General features: G+C 35.4%; 1 protein-coding gene across 1 annotated transcript in view; it reads right to left on the bottom strand.

Moving 5' to 3' along the window:
• Snx27 (sorting nexin 27) overlaps window positions 1-16,333 on the bottom strand; it is a 157,400-nt gene extending 141,067 nt beyond the window's left edge. Inside the window, exon 1 of the mRNA XM_081734099.1 lies at window positions 16,043-16,333. Within this exon, the coding sequence (XP_081590225.1) occupies window positions 16,043-16,296 (254 nt within the window). The 5' untranslated portion in view covers window positions 16,297-16,333. The remainder of the gene's footprint in view (window positions 1-16,042) is intronic.
• Window positions 16,334-22,024: the final 5,691 nt, after the last annotated feature.

Genomic DNA, 22,024 nt, shown 5'->3' with positions numbered 1-22,024 from the left:
CACTAAATAAGTGGAACACTGGCCTCGTTCCCAGCATACCTTATGATGGTGCCATCTATCGACAACGAAAGATACTCCCTCATTTGTCCGTGTTGTTAAGATTGTTTGGTTATTAATAATTAAAAACTGCCTAACTGAAAATGAAATGAAGTCTAGCGTCCTACGCTTGTGCCTGTTACACTGAGGGAGACACATGATTAAGGCACGTGAATGATGGAAGAATTGGTGGAATGATAATGTGGGAAGAAACGGGAGTACCCCAACAAAACCCACGGACACGATGTTGCCCACCACGAACTCATTTGGGATTCCCCTACCACTGAGTTCCCGAATTGCCTAATTGAGTCGCAGTAGCACAAAACTTTCGAATGAAATGTGTTTAAATTACTGTACTAAGTACATAGCTATTCATTGTTATTAGAATACCCAGCAACCTTCTATTGTAATAGAACGGACACCGTAAACCTGGATAACTGACATTTACTACCGACAGTAGTGACAATGCAGCGTAGCTTCAAAGCTGTTGCTTCTGCCAAAGTAGACAGCAACATTTTGAGTGCTTAGCCGATTAGCATGTAGAAAACAGAAGATTCTGGGGATAACATTTAATGGTCAACCATTTCGTATAAATATTTCGATATCTAAGAACACACAGTAGAGAAAATGGTGAGTACTCAGACCGATATACAGTAAATGACGATAAAAGGTCAGACTCGCGGATAAGAATCATTGAGAAAATACTACAAAAGTGGGGGCAGCTATAATAAAAATAACACTCGAAAGTTTACAAGAGACAAATAAGAGGAACAAAACAACCTTATCACTTTCAAGTCGCCTTCAATTAACGGGATCTTACTATCTACTTTACGTGTACATCTTAAGGTTTTATCAGTTCTTCGTTTCAGGTTCTGATTCTCTAATCATAAAAACAGTTCTCTCCGAATGTTACACTTTTGTTTCATGGATACCTTAACACAATGAACATGAAAAAAATTAAAGAAAACAACTCATTAATACATACTGGCCACATAACCATATTAATACTAATAACAAAATTGACTAAATACATATGAAGCATTTCATGTGGCACAATGAGACACACACACATATTTTCCGGGTATTTTACTTCTTGCTCCATTTTATTCTGTATGTAAATCTGTAATTTTATTCTGTATGTAACCACACAAATAGCATTTTAATTTTGATTCTTTTACGGTAAAAATATTTTTTGTGAAATGTAACGGAAATTCAGAAGGAGCCTTCTTTGCGAATTTCTCAAAGCCTTCATTCTCACCGTCATGATTAACCTGATTGGCTAAAAGAGCATGATTATCTAAGTGAACTCTTCACCATCAAAACGCCGAACAAGTATTTCAGACTTTGACTTTCTGATTTTGAAAACGCACCTGCGTAGACTATAATTCATTACTCGGCACCTTGTATATCACATTGTCATTAACAAATCATACGTAATAACTTTTTAAGGCAGGGATGCAAATGACCACTCTCCAGCGAGTCGTTCATCGATGCGTCGAGTATTTAATATCATACCAAAGGTACGTAAATGATTTCTATTGTGGGATGTGAGCTAGTAAAAATTTGTTGCTTATTTGCATTCCTATTTTAAGGTAATAAGTAAAAACTTGTGTTTGCAACCCCACAACAATATTGATTTCATAGAACGCCAATACGTTTCCGTGCTGAACAGGGTTGGTTGGTTTAAACCAAAAACGAAAAATGTTCGTAAAAGTGTAAGAGTTCGTAAAATCTTGAACACACATTTGTGGGTTATCACGTTTCACTCCCGTATATTATTCGTATTATATTCAGACCTAAATTCCCCATTCAGTACTCAAAGACATTATGCTACAAAAGCAACTTTTGTCCTTTTTATAAGTTTATGAGTGTTTCTTTTTTTATATATAGTTATTATTGTTATGCAATTGCAATCAAAGAAAAATTCTAAATATTGTTTCGTTTTGATAATGTTTACTGTTGGTAAAATACATCGAAGTGCCGTACTTTTGGGGGGAGGGGAGGGCACCACGACAGGCATTTAATCAGAAGTATTTTTGGCATCTATTAATGTATAAATGAGTCAGAACCAAAGTGGACTCAAATAATTCGTATCTTTATTCACTTTTCTTACTGATATGCAAATTAAATCGTTGTATTTCTTTAACTTGGACTAATAAGAGTCGTAGTAAACTAACTTGGACTAAATTAGTTATTCTGTACTCTGCAGTATTTTGAAATTGTCCATATGTAATTCTGTATAATGGCTTCAATTGTGGAACTGTTTTATCTTTTTGTCCTTCTGAAATGACTCTTGACGATTATATTAACAAGTATGTAAAGATCAGTACAACGTATTTTTATCAGGAGTCCTTCATGAGTGAGTCGACAGACGTATTGCCAGTTAATCCCGGTTTCGAGTTCAGATGGAGGAAAATTTCTCCCAGATGTAAGCCGAGAAGCGGTTTGGATTTCGCTTTAAGCTTATGTAACCCCTTCCAGCATAACCCGGTTGTTGTATAATAACACCAAGGCGAAACAAACTTATTTATGTTCAAATGTGATATAAACACAGTGCAAATTATTTAAATAAGAAAAACTGATTTAAACAAACAAAAAAAAAAAAACGGGTTAAACCATAAAAACCTGTTTTTTTGTTTTTTCAATAAAAACCACGGTTTTTGCCAACCCTGGTGCTGAAACAAATCAACAGTTTTTCGTTTATCGCTTGCAACACCGATTTTTTGAACTACTTTGAACCTCTTTCCATAGCAGTTTGAGTAAACCAATGCAAAATTTGCGTTCTAGTTTGCGGTAATCGATATTACATTCTGATTTTGTGAATGACGTCAGCAGGCCGGTAACCAGCCCAAAAACGTAGAGGGGGCCCAGTAGAAGTTAGGGGGAGGCCGATCCAACCATATTAAAGTTCATTTGCTAACAGCAAATTAAGTAAAGATCCTGGGTAAATATAATTTTTATGTGCGTTCAACAACTGGAACAGTGATAGAGCGCTCACTGCTGGAGCGAGGGGTACTAGGTTCGATCGCAGGCCATTTGGGCATGTAGTGGACGTATTTCTCGAGGCCCTCCTGTTCCCTCTTATACTGTCAACCAATGCTTTTCATGACCATTAGTTTCATTACCTTTATCTACAAAACAAGATGGGACATAAAACGAGAAATTCTCTCTGATGTTCCTAGTGCTTCAATACGAAATATCTCAATGCCGATCAAATTCAGAAAAAAACAAATCTAAATTAAAATCTATTGCGCCTTGCAGCACACACGTGCAAGATTTTATAAAAACAGAATCAATGAGCTCGTTGCTGACGGAGATAACAAGAACTGTCAAAACACTAGAAGAAAAACTTCCTAATTAAGTTCTAAATTTAGTTTAATTTACAGATACAAATTTAATTTTACAAGGATACAATCGGCGCCAAAATGCTTTAAGAAGAGCCCAAACTCTGTATAACTCAACCACCTTTGCTCATTCCGTATCCAATACTTCCTAGTACATCTCGAAACTAACAGTTTTGTACTAGTGTATGTAGTAAAGTTTTGAAGACACTCGGTATTTCTTAAGTAATAAATAAGTAACGGAGACAATATTTGAAGTCATAACATATTGGCCGGGATATTCCATAATGTGTACAACTTATTTGTCAATGTGTAGAGTAAACTGTCAGAAAAGAGTAATCATAATATAATCTTGACATTCCAAAGCATGATTAATTCCGTAACCAATACATTTTCTTTGCGTACCAATAGATTTCTACCCCTTGTCCTTGAATGCATTTTTGTCAGACACGCTGGCGCAAACAATTTCTGAAATTATGAAACGACTGCCGCTTTATTAGTGTTGAATGTACAGTATTCAGAACATCTCCCCATACCTTCTGTAATTTCTTTTCACCTTGCTGTAGATCAAAACTATATATACTGGCTTAAAGTATACCCCCCACCAATGATTGTCCAAGGCTGTTCGCTAAAATTCACCCCCTATATTTTCGAATTTTATTGAATAACTTAAAGACGTTGAAAAATATGAAGAATATAAAAAGTAAACAGGTGATGTCTAGAAACCGCTATTAAATAAACTAGTAACCAATTCTAAACCAAACATTTTCTTAAGAGACCACAAATCTGGGTGTGCAGTTTACGACGTTATACGAAAGGTCTTGAAAACAATCATTAATCCACATAATAATGTTTTGTAGATACTATCTGGCTTACTTTTTACATTTCTGATATTCTTCATTGAATTAAAGTTATTCGTTAAAATTCGAGAAAGGGAGAGTACACTTAAGGTAAAGAGCCTTAACCAGATGGCTGAACATATTACCACTTCCATACTCAAGAACATCGAAACTAATGAACATTCAACCAAATAGTAATATCGGTTATAATTTACAATAGGGATCCAGATATTTTTAAAATTCACAAGACGAATATGAAAAATAATGATAGATTTGTGCGTAAGTATGAAATATAGGTTGTGAAATGTATAGTTACGGATAACTGTAGGGGGGAAAAATTGTGTAGGCCTGCAGTCACTACCGTACATCATAAGTAATTCATTATACAGTGCACACAGGTGACGCCAGTGTATGAAGTAATGAAGCTGAACTATTGAACAGTCCTTGAAGTAAGTACGTGTACCGTAACATTGGGTGTCTTGAGCCCTGGAAGTGACATGAACCCAAAACGGGAAAGAAGTTTCAAGAGTAGTTTTTGGAAAAACTATTCGCAATACTGCCTTGACGTTTAATCTCAGAATGTTTTGTAGCTTCTTGACTATCATCTCCACAATTTGCATTAAAAAGAAATAACTTGATGGGTAATTATTTTCGGTTTCTGTATTGTCCCTCCGATTGTCCATTTTTATCAGTCTGACAATTACATCTACACTGGCTACATTTTGAATGCGAAAATCTTATAAAATTTCTAGTCAATCAATTTTCCAGGTTCTTAATTTATTTTGTTAAGTAGATTTGGCCTGGGTCCATTTCAACTCTATAATTTTTTGCTATTAGGAGGTGACGAGCACGTGATAATTGAATGTTTCCCAGAGCAAATAGGAAGACAAACAAGCAGGTATTTAGTTCACGTTCCAGTATGGTACATAAAACTTAATTACAGTATGTTTTCGTATTAGTTTCAGGTAGTACTTGTATTAACAAAATGGTAAAAGAAACTAAATGTGCCAAGAACTTCTATCAAAAACGAAAAAGCCCGATAGTTGCACTTATGCAGATTTTATGCTAGATAAATTGAATAAGGTTTTATTTAAAAGTCAAAGAAAGGAACTGACTCAACGAACTGCTGAGAAACTGTATGGGATATCTAGAAGTACAATGAAAAATTAAATACATAAATAAATGTGAATATCTAAAGTCCCGAGGGGATAGACAGTTGTTAGTGCTGAAAATGAAGGCGTGTTTAGTGATTATATTATGACGTCTTCAATCTTTAGTTTCCCATTGAATGGTTTTGATATCAGACTACTTCGAAATCCTTCCTAGACAGAAATGGAGTTATCGTAAATAAAATTTAACGGACAACTCATCAGAATATGACTGGTACAGAAGTTTCATGCCAAGACATCCAGAACTAACAGAAAAAATTTATCAAATACAAAGAAAGAAATTTCACCTTAAACCCTTTATATTTTTGACTGTTTATTTACGGAACTTACAGATTTGCCCCCTAGCAAATATATTAAACTTTGATGAAACAAACTGAACAAATAATCAAGATAAAATGAAAATCATAAAGCGAGGGCTCTAGTACCCCGAAAGATTTTTGACAATCGCCAAATCAACATTAGTTATGTTGTGTGGCAATGCTGAGGGATTTCTATTTCTTCCCTACGTAGTTTACATATCGTACGAATTGTGAACCATATGCACTGAGGGTAGTCCTCTTGGATGAAGATATAATACAACACTTCTGGTTGGTTTGATGGTACAACCTTTAATGATTGGTTTTCGACATTTGTCTTACCTCGTTAAAAACAAGAGGTAAAGTACTCATTATTAGCGACAACTGTCAAGCCATTTGAATGTCAACATAATCCAGACATGCCAAAAGAATATTAAATATATTTGTCTATCAGCAAACTCGTCACATCTAATGTAGCCACTGGATATGCCTTTTTTCGCCCTACGAAAGGTGCATGAAGGGAGATACTAATGGACTACAAACTCAAAATAGGAAAGTCATCTCCTGTATGTAAGAGTGATTTCCTCAAATTGTTAAAAGGACTAATAACGATTCTAAAGATAGATGAAAATGCATCGGTAGTAAATGGATTTAAAAAAAAAAAAAAAACAGATATATCCCTTAAACAGAGACGAGACTACCAATTCTACATCATCTTCCCAAACAACCAAAACTACTGTTGTTCGTGAAGAACTAGCATCAAGAATTAGTGATACAGTGTCAGAATTCCTGCACAATAAGCGTTGTGGTGAGATCTAGAGTGAAACTAGGGGACGAAAGAAGAAAGGGAATGTCACACCTGGAAAAAATATAAGCACATTAGATTTTGTGCACAGAAGTGTAAACAAACCCTCTACACAAACTTCAAAACTTAATCTTAACACCAGAAAAATGCAAAGAAAGAAAAAAAGGTTAATTCGCACAGATACAATAGCCTCAGTAGTGAATCAAACTGACTTCTCCGTTTACAAGGAATTTGAGGACGACGAATTTGACAAATTGTTAGACGAAATCAAACAGAAAAAGGAAGGAAGTTGATGGTCACAAGAGAAGGTAAAAAGAACACTAACTACTCAAAACCAAACGAAAGATAAGGTGAAATTATTTTGTGATTGTGGATTACGAAGGAGAATTCTTCAGTGGCGTAAAGAGTTCAGTCAAACAGCTACTGCTTTCGTTCTATTTATCGTAGGATCATGGTTCATACCTCGTTTTATATATATATATATATATATATATATATATATATATATATATATATATATTTCAGAATAAAGCAACCTTTCCAACGGTACCACTTGCTTATCCATATATACATCAGAAAGAGGAAAATTGGAAAAAACGGAATTTTTCGAAAAAAAAAATCAAAACTACTTTGCCCCTCTGGCTCGGTCCTGGATTCATTTAGGGATCTGAAAATCACTTGAAAAATATGTAGCCATGTACACAATGCGTGTGCAAAATTTTAATCTTATATCTTGAAAACGAAGGACGCAAAAAATCTTTGAAAATCTGAAGGTGATTCATTTTATATTTTAAACATATCCTACAACATTACTATTTATCGTAGGATAATGGCTCATACTTCATTCTCTTCAGAATAAAGCAACCTTTCAAAGGATACCACACGCATGCCCATATCATGCACCAGAAACGGGAAATTTTCCGAAAAACTCTCCTTTTCGGAAAATTTGAGCCCATCTGCCCCGGGCCAAGGCTGACGTAGACACCTCAAAATCACCTGAGAAATACCTAGAAGTATACACAATGCATATACAAAATTCCAATCCGATGTCTTAGAAAATACGGACGGAGGAATTTTTCAAAATTTGGCCGAAGGTCAAAAATATACAGACAGGTCCATATTGATTTATATACATAGTACATAATATAAAAATTTACTGTGTCATTACTATTTATCGTAGGACAATAGTTCATACCTCATTCTCTTCAGAATAAAGCAACCTTTTAAAGGATACCACTCGCATGATCATAAACGGAAAAATAGTGAAAATCCGGGATTTTTTTAAAACCCACCTTTCGGAAAATATGAGTCCCTCTGACCCGGGCTAGGGTTGATGTAGACAAAATCACCTGAAAAATACTTAAGAGTTACACATAATGCGTGTACAAAATTTCAATCCGAAGTCTTCAAAAATAAGGACGGGAGAACTTTTCAAAATTTGGCCGAAGGTCAAAAATAGATATAGATTTCATATACATAGTACATAATATAAAAATTTCCTGCAACATTACTATTTGAACTAGGATCATTGTTCATACGTCATTTTCTTCAGTATAACGCGCCCTTTCCAATATTACCACTCACATGTCCGTTATCATACACCTGAACCGCGAAATTCGGGAAAAACCGGAATTTTTTCTAAAAGAAAAAAAACCCTCAGCACATTTACGCCCCTTGTGCTCGGGTTCACATAGAGATAATTTTAAAAAAAAACCTCAAAGGTGCACACAATTCGTGCAAAATTTGAATCTGTTACCTTGAGAACTAAGGGCGTGAAAAATTTTTGGAATTTGCCTTAAGAAAAAAAAAAGTCATGCTCCTCCCCCCACTTGGCGCAGCAAAGTTGACCTCCGGTTCCAAAACGCATCTGGGATGTTCTTCGGTCCATGCTTGGCTTGACCAATAAATAAAATTGGTTCAATACGTGTTATATGAGTTTCATAAGCGTTTAATACAACACTACGTCATGGTAACTTTTATTACCATAAAAATCCTAAAAGGGTTAGTAAATGGAGTTTAGCAGAGGCAAACTTTGTAATTATATAATATGAACTGTGTGAAGAGTGTAGATATGATCACTTTTATTGCCAGAATTTGTGGACCAGAATATTTTCAAGTTCTTGATTTCTCCTCATATGCCTTCAAATTTACTATTATTGCCTATGCCAAAAAAACAGGAAATTTCAAACAGTGGTAAAAAATATCAAAAACTTTGATTCAAGAAACTTCTTTTTTTTATGAAGAGGATCATTTCTTGTATTATCTGAGGTACGTGGGAGCATTTTTCATTACTCTCTTCACTTCCTACAGTTTTTTTTTAAAGGGATACGAACTAGTGATGTGAAGTGGAAAATTTTCCGTTCTAAAAAGTATCAGTAATCAAGTAAAAATTCCTCAGCAATCATAAAATTGGTTTGAATTCATGTACAGAAATGTAAAAAGTGAAAGATCGCTTAAAGAATCTGAAAATTCTCATGGCACACACAATTTTCAGTAGTATGTAGGAACAAGTTAAACATTTTTTCATGAATCGAAATATTTTCTGTCTTATATGGAAAAATTGAAGAACTTTTTGAGAGTCAGAAAATGTATCATTTTGAAGCAAAAAGTAAAACAACTTTTTGTGAATCGGAAAGTTTTATTGCTCTATAGAAACAAGTGAAAGGAATTTTCATAAATCGGAAAATTTTCATCACGATGTAGAAACAAGTGGAAAAACCTTTCCATAAGCCGGACAATTTTGGATATTATGTACAGTGATGTTAGGTGGAAAATTTTCCACTATATTTAACTGCACATTCAGCTACAAAATTGAATTTCTGTAGAGGAAAATTAATCACCAACAAATTATAATTTTCCAACTAGCTTTCGGGAACCGGAAAATTTTCTAGTATTTCAAGTTGGGAAGTAAACTTTTACACAGTGTTTCTCTCTCTCTCTCTCTCTCTCTCTTCATCTGCGAGCTCCTTCGTTGCTAAGCGGTTAGCATACGTGCCTTTGGCATAGAAGACCTGCCTTCGATTCCCAGCGGGAGCTCATGTAGTTCGGATTTCACGTTAATCAGTTGGTCCCATCTTATACTGTCTCGCAGCTGAAAGGGACGTTAAACTCAAAATCAACTCAATTCAACTCTTCTGTGTGTGTGTGTGTGTGTGTATGTATGTATGCAAAGTGCAGAGAACATGAGTTCGTAGAGTACAAATATCCCATTTTGTTATTTAAAATTTCAATTTATTAACTCATGAATGTTTTCAGATGTAAATGTCTGTCGTGTTGCCCCCCCCCCCTCAAAAAAAAAAAGTACGGCACTTCGATGTATTTTACCAACAGTAAACATTATTAAAACGAAACAATATTTATAATTTTTCTTTAATTGTAATTGCATAACAATAATAATTATTAAAAAAATCACAAAAGAAACCTTCATAAACTTATTAAAAGAACAAAAGTCGCTTTTGTAGCATAATCTCTTTGAGTACTGAATGGGGAATTTAGGTCTGAATATAATACGAACAATATACGGGAGTGAAACGTAATAACCCACAAATGTGTGACGATTATATTAACAAGTATGTTAAGATCAGTCAACGTATTTTTATCAGGAGTTCTTCGTGAGTGAGTCGACAGACGTATCCCATTTGTGGCCAATTAGTCCCGGTTTCGAGTTCAAATGGAGGACAATTTCTCTTGGATGTAAGCCGAGAAGCGGTTTGGATCCCGCTTTAAGCCATGTGACCCCTTCCAGCATAATCCGGTTGTTGCATACTAACACTAAGGCGAAACAAGCTTACTTCTGTCCATATGTGATATAAATACATTGAGCAAATTATTTAAACCAAAAAAAAAAAAAAACTGGGTTAAACAAAAAAAAACTGGTTTAAACCAAAAAAACCTGGTTTTTTGGTTTTTTCAATAAAAACCATGGCTTTTGCCAACCCTGATATAAACCAACTGGTTTAAACCAAAACAAGAAAAATGTTCGTAATAGTGTAAGTATTTATAAAATCTTGATGAACACATTTGTGGATTACCACTTTTAACTCCAGTATATTATGCGTATTAAGTCAGACCTAAATTCCCCATTCATTACTCAGAAATTATACTACAAAAGCAACTTTTTTTTTAAAAAAAAAATAAGTTTATGAATGTTTCTTGTGTGACTTTTTTATAGTTTGTTATTATGATTATGCAATTGCAATCAAAGAAAAATTCTAAATATTGTTTCGTTTTATTAATGTTTACTATTGATAAAATACATCGAAATGCCGTACGTGTTTTGGAGGGAGGGGGGTTCATACAAACCCAGCGAGAGGCATATATTGAAATCAGAAGTATCTTTGGTATCTATTTATGTATAAATGGGTCAGAGCCAAAGTGGATTCAAATAGTTCGTATCTTTATTTACTTTTCTTAGTGATATACAAGTTAAGTCGTCGCATTCCTTTAACTTGGACTAATAAAAGTCGTAGTGAACTAACTTGGACTAAATTAGCTCTTCTGTATTCTGCAATATTTTGAAACTGCCCATAATTCTGTATGGACTGTACATATGTAATGGTTTCACTTGTGCAGCTGTTTATCTTTTTGTCGTTCTGAAATGACTCTAATATGTAAAGATCAGTACAACGAATTTTTATCAGGAGTCCTTCATGAGTGAGTCGTCAGACGTATCGCATTTGTGGCCAATCAGTCCCGGTTTCAAGTTCAAATGGAGGACAATTCCTCTCGGATGTAAGCCGTGAAGCGGTTTGGATTCCGTTTCAAGCTTATGTGACCCCTTCCAGCAAAACCCGGTTGTTGCATAATAACACTAAGGCGAAACAAACTTATTTCTGTTCATATGTGATATAAATACATAGAGCACACACACACACACAAAAAAAAAAAAAAAAAAAAAAAAAAACTGGTTTAAACCAAAAAGAATTTTTTTTTAAAATAAAAGTCACAGGTTTTGCCAACCCTGCTGGAGGGTGACTAATTAGGGAGAATACAAGTAAAATTATGGACTGTATGTGTTCGCGGATTGATGCTATATGAGGTGAGGTGGCAGTAGAGCATTATCTGACAGTGTTTCAAACCCACTATGTTATTAACTTAGGATATGTATGCTGCTGTATTATGATTGGGGTCAAGGTGGAACAAAACGAGCCCTGCGGGACTTCTAACCCATTCCTCCTCCTCCTACTACTACTACTACTGCTACTACTTATACTATGGATCCCTATAGTAAAACTGCACGCACTTTTTTTATCAATAAAAATTGTGTGTGCAAAGTGGACTAAATACCACGTCACATTACGTCACGCTCGGGTGGTTCAACTTCAATGTAAATTTAAACTCACCCTTTGGGAAGACATGATATATATATATAATCGGCCGCATTCTTTTAGTCATTAATGGGTAGTGTGTACTTTGCAACACTTAACAGTTCCAAGATACTAATTTTGGGCAGCAATACTATACTGATGTATACGGGCGTAGGAAAGAGCAAAAGAGCCGTGAAAATAAGAAATACTTGTGATTAATAGTAAATAGTGAAGACCGGAAATGAAACAGGGGTAATTGTAGATAAGATACATGAAAGTAATAACAGATAAGTTGAAATACAACGCTGAAAACAGATTTATGTGGGTTTTATCCGACGCCGCCATCTGTGGCAGTTTAGCCGTGCTTTTACCTGTGGAATGCGTATCTACATAAAAATCCCTGGCATATTTTTGGAACTGGGGGCTAAAATATTTGCTTAAATTTCGTGGGTTATGTTATGTTGGTACTTAGAAATTACACTTACGTAACATCAACTCAATTCCCCTGTAAACATGGTGATTTTATCTGATTTTGGCCCCTCCCGGTTCAAAAATTATCCAAAATCCTCGCCCATAAGGTAAACTTGTAGAAACATCTTAAAAAGCTTGGGGGGAGGTATGGAAAATTGACCTATTAACCTTCTCCTCCTACTACATGGTAGTGAAACAGATATTTTCTCCGAAATCCGGTGTTGCCAAGAAATTCAAGCTAGCTGACAATTTTCGACCAGAGGGGTGAGTATTCTTCCCTGTCACTTCAGAAAGGTTTTGGCGAAAAAGAAAAAAAAAGTAGCGTAGAAACTCCGAATGGTTTGTGTTGTTTTGTTATTTGATACTTTGAGTGGAAAAATCTTCATTTTTCCTTTGGAGAAAGATGAACCATATGCAGAAATATTAGTTAATGTGTTTATTTTTCCCTTCCTTACTTTGGAGTGTGCATTCTTTTAAAGTTATAAACATGAATACATGTATTGAAAAAGAAGGATGGGATTTTAATCTATACAAAATACTCTTGAATTCTAATCAAATAATACCTGAAATGTATGATGTAGAAGTATCCAACTTTCTCATTAACATAATAGACAAGGCAACATGAGATCAGAAATTTATAAAGAATGTATTTTAATTATATTTTGCATTTTATTACATTATATTTAATTACTTTATTACATAATTACATTATATTACATCGATTATTTTTATAAAATTCTACACCAGAGCATAGGTCGTCCTAATTAATTTTCTTTAACTGATTTTCCTTGTGACACCAGAAGAACATTACTATAGTATTAAAATTTCTTCTTTCTCTTCCTTATTCGATAGATAAGAAAGATGCCTAGTGCTGTGTTCAGGCCATGGTTGGCGGAAAGCTAGTCTGAAAATAAAAGAGTAAAACGAAGAGAATTCCATCCAACCGCTCGAGTCAGTGCTGGCAAATATAGGGAAGAGAAGAAGAAGAATGTTAAGTGCGTTCTGAAGAAATTGTATTATAATGAATTCAACAGAGGGTATGACAAGAATAAGAAGAGAAAAAGTAAGCGAGAGTATGCTTTAAAAAAATAATAGAGTAAATTTAACCCTAATCCTTGACTGATCTCAATTCCAAGCGATATGAATAGTTCTTAAATTTCAAATGCAACATACAAGCAGAGACTCACACATAAAACACGTTTTATGAAAATCAGAAAATTTTGCAGAAATTGTTAATTAGTTAGATTTGAGATTAGCGTCGCTTTCAGCAGAAAGGCTATATGAAACGTGAATGTACAGCTTAGTGTAGGATCCGAAGATGAGCTCCCGCCAGGAATCCCACGCCGGAGGTGTGTACGCTATTTACGTACCGACGAGACAGCTCTCAGAAGCTGTTGTGATACACATTTCTTATATTGAGAGATGCATTTATTTTCTTACTTTTCACCGAGTTCAATCACACCATCAACAGAGGATTGGTAATTCTTAAATATTTACTACACCAATTTTAATATAACCGGCAATAATAATATGATAAATTTTACTTCATCGAACAAAAAGACATACGTGAGATGAGATGGAACAAAATTTTCGGGACGAGATACATTACGAAACAGAACCCTTCAAGTAGAATCAAATACACTATTCGAGACAGAACAGCCCAAAATCTATTCTCTTAGGCAATACTACAAGCACACATCATGTCGTATAGTAGAAACTTGCTTCTATAAATGAACATAAAGCGATTACGTAAAAACATACTTGACAAATATAAAAAGTTCATGTAGGTAATTTTCCTCGAATGAAATTTCCTCAAAACATAATGTCGCTCGTATTTCATGTTTAAGCAATAACTGCAGCATAATATAATATACTTTAAGAAACTGGAATGAGAAAATTTAGCGGAGTGGCCTGTATATTTTATTACATATTGAGAAAATAATTATAGATTTTTTTCTCTTAAAGCGGAATTTCACAAAATGCTGGAGCAAGTGTTCACTTACTTTTAATAACGAGTTTATATACTGTTTCATCTCCCTTACATGTCGCGAAATATACTATTCTTGACATACATTTTAAACTCTATTCCTCCACTTAACATATACATTTTGATGACATACGTGAGTATCGTTTCACTGTAATTAAAACTTTCAAACTATGCGAATTCAAGAAGGAGATTAAAACGTATCCTTGGGATACTAAATCGATTGCAAAAAGCCGTTTCTTGTTTTACTCATTTAAAAGCAAATATTTTACTCATTATTTAATTAATATTCTTAATTTTATCGAAACAAAGTTGAAATAAGCAAAATAAATAAATAATAACAGAATTCATTCTCCTTAATAGTTGAAAGTGGTGTATATTTTCTATTTTAATACTTACTTTTAAAAATAAATTATGATATTTGCATTAAATAGCGAATATTACACATGATTTCTTGCTATAAATAGATCAACAATAAAAATACGGAGTACTCTGAAATATTACAATATTGATGTGGTCGTGTACTTTTTTCTTTACTAGCATTAACAAAAATAGAGCACGTACCTTTCGTTGGCGAGGGGGAGAAAAGAGCAAAGTGGAATCTCAAACTCACGGCAAGGAGGGAAAAAGAAAGAGAGGAAAGTGACCTCTTAAACCCACATGTGTAAGTCATAAATCAGAGTATAACACAAACCAAAACTATGGCAACGTTGGTGGATACACATTTACTTACAATGTCACTAGTAAGAGGATACGAGTGTTCGGACATTGCCGAAACCACCCACGAAGACCTTTCTTGTTTCTGCCACGACTCTAGCTAGTTATGCAGTGAAGTTATCTTAAGTCACTGTGATAACTCATTACGCGCAACCATATAAGTGTAGAAGAGTTAAGGGATCCACATAATTGCGATATTTACGCTGGTAATGCGTTATGTTACTTGGGAACACAAATATACAAACAATGAAAACATCTTTAGTAACGTACAAATATATAATTTAACACGTAAGGTAATTTTATGCCATATAGTGTGTTCTGCGCGATGCTCGTTTAAATGTTTAACCACCTTCACTGACGCACCTGCTCCCCCAAGGCGCTCCCGCTTTGTTCCTGCCCTAATTCGGTTAGAAGGCAACCGTGCTTTTTAGTGGTCACCTAGCACAAGTTGGTTAGTGTCATTTGCACAATAGTTCTTATAGTGTACGTACACTGAAAAACACCTGAAGTGATTTTTTTTACAGAGGAATGCAAGTCCACACCCCAAAAATGAATGTTTAAGATACAAAAAATCGTACAATAAATCTGCATGAAAAAAGACGTTGAATATGCAATGAATGTATGTATAGATCCCTATTGTAAATCTGCTCCGTTATATCAATCTCAGTGCGCATCTACACTCATATTTTATTATAAATATTATCTTATCATTTTGTATGGAGAAATGTTACAAAATTAAATTGACAGTTCCGAATCACCAACACCCACCCCGTTATATCCCCATTTGTGCTCCGGACATTTAATACTACCAATACCTCCTGGTGTGATTAAAGACGATAGATTGCAATTGGCAAATGGGATGCCGAACAAAACATGAAAATTTAATTGAAAAGTCTTACTACTTCCAGTAACATTAATTTTAACCTAATTAAATCAACCAAATGTCAATAACTGAATTGTCTTAAGTTGCAATCCTCACAGTAGTGTTTCTATCAGTGTTTGTCAAAAAGAACAATAGGTGTAACTAGATTAAAACTCCACGAAATGCCGAATATTTTGCAAAGTTAATTCTACTTACACTTCAAGAATTCTATCGCCCTTTCGAATTCCGGCCTTTTCTGCAGCTCCCCCATCCAGCACAGCACTAACATGTTGAAGTGGTGCGTACAATTCTCCATTAATACTTCGTAATTGACCACCTTCACTTACTTGCCCTCGAACATTAAAACCAAACCCAGTTTCCGTTTTATATATTGTCACTACACGAGGACCAGATGGAACTCCCTTAATATGCTCATTCTGCGGACTGATGTCCGACTCACTGTCTGCCATATTTGCAGACTTGCCACCCTACGATCACTCGGGTTTGTGATCCCTGTCAAATAGTCATTGTTACCAGGTAGTATCAATATATAGACAACAAGTGAATATTTATATCACTATTTTGATTGTACTTCACATCTAACTTTCTTCTCAAGTCATCCTTTATCTCTGAAAATTCTCATTATTTAAACTAATACGTAAAGGAAAGAAAAGGTAATAGGGCCATACATACATACGTATTGTACATTCATCCACACACATACACACACAGAAACACACACACACACACATAAATACTGGTATATACATACATACATACATATATCTCACCCTGCCCCGAAACAAGCTATTTCAAAACGGGACTGCCTGGCTCGTATATCATACAATATTTACAACTTACGAAAAAAATAAATTTTGTTGTTTCGTTTGTTAACACATAACCTCCCCAGACAAGGAACATTTCGATTCTATAAGCAATATACTGTATATGTCCCATTTACTTTTCTTGAGATCTTCAATTTCCTCTACCTCTCTTCAAGAGAAAGGGGGTGAAAGTTGGGAATTCAGCGTAGAAGACCTGAGATTCTTTTTGGGGTTGAGTTGATTTTGACTTTAACGTCCTGTTCAGCAGCGAGGCTATGTGAGACGTGGACCTATTGATTAACGTGCAATCCGAACTACATGAGCTCCCGCCGGGAATCGAACCCGGGTCTCCCACGTAGGGATGCGCACGAGACAAGATTTGTGGCTGTTTCGTCTCGAAAATGTGCTGTAAAAGTGATGTCTCGACGCGAAAAATGTATATTTTTCTATCGGAAGAGCCGTGTCTCGACTCGAATTTTGTCAGGAAAATCTTGTATCAACTCGTCTCGTGCGCATGCCTACTCCTACGCCAAAGTGGGATTCTTTTTTCTGTCAGCCGTTCCTTTCGAAAAAAAATTAGTTGATAATTATTGATTGAATGTCGAATGATTGGTTATATTCTTAACGGTTGTATGAAACTTTTCATTCACACGTTAAGCTACAGCTGAGATCTATTGTTCCTTACTTGTGGACATTTTGTACTCCTTTCCATTAGCAAATTACCAAATATTTTTAAAATTCATATCGGACGATTATTTACTTCATTGCAGTGAGTATACTTTATTTTTTTTTTTTTTAATTTGGAAGTGTTGCATGTGTCATTAGTTATCAAATATATTTGCAACTGAAATCTATTTTATCATATACTAGCATATGTTACCCGCTTCGCTAGGTTGAAATAAATAAATTGAATGCACATTGATATTACACATTGATATGCACATTGATACGATATCCGCAAGAACTATATATTCAATACTAATATCGGTCAGTTTTGACCATATATATATATATATATATATATATATATATATATATATATATATATATATATATATATATATATATATATATATATATATATATATATATATATATATCCCCTCCCCCATGTTGCGGGCCATGGCATCGGAATTGTCGCCGTTCATCTCAGCGACCCCAAAAAATGTGGATTCAGCACTAATATCGATCATTTTTTAAATATCTCTTCTCCCCCTCCCAATTGCGGGATTGAATTTGAATTTAAACGGAATCGAAAGTATCACTGTTCATCTAAGCGACCCAGAAAACTATAAATTCGACACTGATAGTGGCTATTTTCGACCATTTTTATATATATATCTTTCTCCCCCAAGTGGCGGAGCTGATTTTGTATTTAAACTGGATCGGAAATGTCACTGTTCATCTGAATGATGCCGAAAAATATGGATTAGAAACTAAGGTCATTTTCGATCATTATTATATATAGGTTCCCCTCCCCCACCTCCGTACTGCTGCACACGGCATCAGAATCGTCAGTGTTAATCTCAGCTACTCCTAAAACTATGGATTCGACACTAATTTAGTTATTTTCGATCATTTTTAAATGTTCATCGCCCTCCTCTACGTTGTACCCTCCACCTCCCCAACTATCAGACCCGAAATTGGATTGAAACAGCATCAGAAGTGTCACTGTTTCCCTCATCGACCCCGAAAACTATGGATTCAACACTAATATTGGTAATTTTTCATCATTTTAAAAATATCTCCCCCTCCCCTACGTTCCATCGTCAAAGTGAATAGCCTAACGTGATCCCTGCCCCTAAACTCATGTATGTTGAAAATTTGATTGAGATCGGTCGCGTGGTTCAAGAGTGATTAAGTCACAAAGACAGTCATTTTTATTTTGATTTTTTTACATATATCTCACACCTCCCCCTCCTTTACGTTGGCTTGCCAAAATGAAACGAAAAAAAAAAAAACATCCAAGGCCCGACCCTCATCTATGTTGAAAATTTGATTGAGATCGGTTGGGTGGTTCAAGAATTATTAGGTTATATGTATTTTTATACATATCTGTCCCCTCTCCTGCCCCATCCCTAAGGTCTACCGTCAAAGTGATACGGTAAAAACCACCCCAAGTCCGAACTTCATATTGATTTTTTTTAAAGATCGGTCGGGTGATTTAAGTGCGATGAAGTCACAAAGACGGTCACTTTTGTTTTTATTCTTTTTACACACACACACACACACACACACATATATATATATATATATATATATATATATATATATATATATATATATATATATATATATATATATATATATATATATATATCCTCCCCTAGGTTGCACCATAAAAGTGAAATAACGAAAACATCCTAGGCCCGAACCTTATCTATGATTAAGGTTTGATCAAGATAGGTCTGGTAGCTCAAGAATTATTGTTTCATTTATTTTATAGATTTATCCCCCCCCCTAAGTTCTACAGTTAAAGTGATATGATAAAAAACACCCCAGGCCCGAACATGATCCATATTGAAAATCTGAGTAAGATCGATGAAGTGGTTAAAGCGTGATGGAGTCACAAATACAGTCACCTTCATTTTTATTCTTTTTACACATATCTGCCCCCTATCCCTCCCCTAGGTTGTACCGTGACAGTGAAATGATGAAAACATCCCAGGCCCGAACCTTATCTATTTTGAAAGTTTAATCAATATAGGTCTGGTGGCTCAAGAGTTATTGGGCCATATGCAGAGTCCTTCTGACGCGTGATTAGAGCCATACTAAAGCGTTCGGCTTACATATGCTTCCTGCAGAAGTCGGGCGTTTAGCATGACGCTAATCATTTGTCAAAACGACTCTGCATAAGGCGGATTAAGTTTTATTCATTTTGACATATTTCCCCTTCCCTCCCCAAACATCTACTGTCAAAATAAAATGATAAAAAAACTTATCAGGTTTGAACTTCATATATGTTGAAAATATGATTGCGATCGATCGGGTTGTTCAAGAGTTATTAATTCACAAACATAGTCACTTTAATTTTTATATTTATTGATTTTTGTATATTTCCCCCTTCACCCCCAACCCCGACGTTGCTCCGTCAAAGTCAAATGATAAAAATCATCCCAGTCCCAAACCTCATTTACATTGAAAATTTGATCAAAATCGGTCGGATGGTTCAAGAATTATTGAGTTTTATTTAATTTTTCCTGTGTCTCCCTCTTCCCCCTCCCCTAAGTTCTCCCGTCAAAGTAAATAGCTAAAAACACTCCCAGGCCAGAACCCCATCTACGTTGAAAATCTGATCGTCGGGCGGTTCAAGAGATTAAGAGTCACAAATATAGTCACTTTCAATTTTATAATATAGATAAAAAATCAGTTTGGCGTATACATTTCTATTTTACATGATTATTTTCATATATTTCAGTCTAATTTCAAACCCATCCTAGTGTCTAGTGGCGTATTTAGGGGGGCTTCCGGGCTTGCAGAATTTTCACATTTTCAGGCAAAGCCCCCCCCCCCCGAAACAAAATCGTAAATACGCCACTGCTAGTGTCACTGATTATTGTGGAGATTTAAAGCCGTGAAATCTTATAGATATTTGTTTTGGAACTTAAATCTTAAAAAATGTAATATAGGCAATAAATGTCAATTTTACTACCAAAGCATAAAATTTGAAATTTACAGGTGTGACAAATATTACACTTTCAATTACTTAATCATATACTTGTTTAAAAATAAACAAAAAAAAACTCTGAGACAGTTTCGAACCCTCGATTTTGAAGTTTCATAAATTCTTTACGAATACTCAATGCTTCACCATCGGCACAATTAATTCTTACAGATGGTGTTATATTAAAAAACGAAGGGAAAATGCAATTCTCTCTGTACAGCTCTGTGGGAATTACGATGGATCTAAACTCACTCTTAAATGATTCTAGGTTTTTGTGAATAGAAATTTACAACTAGACTCCGAAGATCTGGAATTAAATAAAAAGTGCATAATTATAATTCCCGTAGAAAGGGTGACTAATACAATGTAACAGAGATGCTACACATGCGCTAAAGTGTCACATATGTGGTTACTGAATTTTATAACTGTGCTAATAGTATGTAGGTAATTATCCTTGCAAACTGACGAAGCTAATATCATGTATCAAGGATATGATAGAATTGAATTGAATATGCTTAAAAATTCTAGATTGCTTGATTTAAATACAGCACAAATAGAATACCACTTGTAGTAATGATCATGTACGAGTGCTACCGAAAATATCGGAGAACTTTCTTACCGGGCAAACCAGTAGCAGTACGACATTCCCCCGTTAATGTCTCGAGGAACTGCATTAGTTACTGCACCACAAAGTTGAATCGTCTTTGGCGCATTCAGTTGTGAGTTGTAGATGTGCGTGTCAGGGCGTGTTTCAGTGCTTTTATGATTTGTCAAATGGTTGACGTTAAGGAGCAACGGATTTGCATCAAGTTCTGTGTCAAGTTGAAGAAAACTGCAACCGAAACCCACGCATGCTGAAAGAGGCATTTGGTGAGAGTGTACTGAGTCAAGGTAGAATATTTGAGTGGTTCAAGCGTTTCAAAGAAGGCCGCGAACCTGTGGAAGATGACAAACATTCTGGTCGACCGTCAATATGCACATCACCGGAAATGATCATGAGAGTGTGTGATGTGATTCGCGAAGACAGAAGACAGACAATTCATGATGTTTGTAACAGATTTCAGCTGTCATACGGTACATGTCAACGAATTCTGTCCGATTAACTGAACATGAGATGAATTGCAGCGAAGTTTGTCCCTCGCCTTCTCAGCGTCGACCAAAAAAACTTCAGGATTCAGACATGCAGTGAGCTGTAACAAAGAGTTCGAGAGTGTCCAAACTTCTTATCCAGAGTCATTACAAGGGATGAATCTTGAGTCTATGTTTGTGACTCAGAAACGAAATAGCTATCATCACAATGGAAGACGCCATCCATTCCAAGGCCGAAAGAAGCTCGACAAGTTCGAAGCAACATCAAGTCGATGCTGATTATTTTTTCGACATTCGAGGAATTGTCCGTAAGGAGTTTGTTCCACCTGGTCAGAATGTCAAGGGGAAGTTTTACTGAGAGTTTTTGAAGAGACTGGTGGAAGATGTTGGGCGCAAACAACCAAAGCTGTGACAAACAAAGGACTGGTTGCTGCAGCATGACAAGGCGTCCGCGCACACTTCGCTCGTTATAAGGGAATACATGACTAAAAACAACACGACAAAGGTCCACCACCCTCTCTACTCTCCTGAGGAAGCCCCGTGGGGCCTCTACCTGTTTCTGAAGATGAAACTCGAATTGAAAGGGCGACGTTTTAGCTCCATTGAAGATATCCAAGTGGA

Source organism: Thermobia domestica, chromosome 12 (genome assembly GCF_964235325.1).
Source record: "Thermobia domestica chromosome 12, izTheDome1.hap1.1, whole genome shotgun sequence".
In the NCBI taxonomy this organism is placed as follows: Eukaryota; Metazoa; Arthropoda; class Insecta; order Zygentoma; family Lepismatidae; genus Thermobia; species Thermobia domestica.
This window is presented reverse-complemented; position numbering and strand designations above follow the sequence as displayed.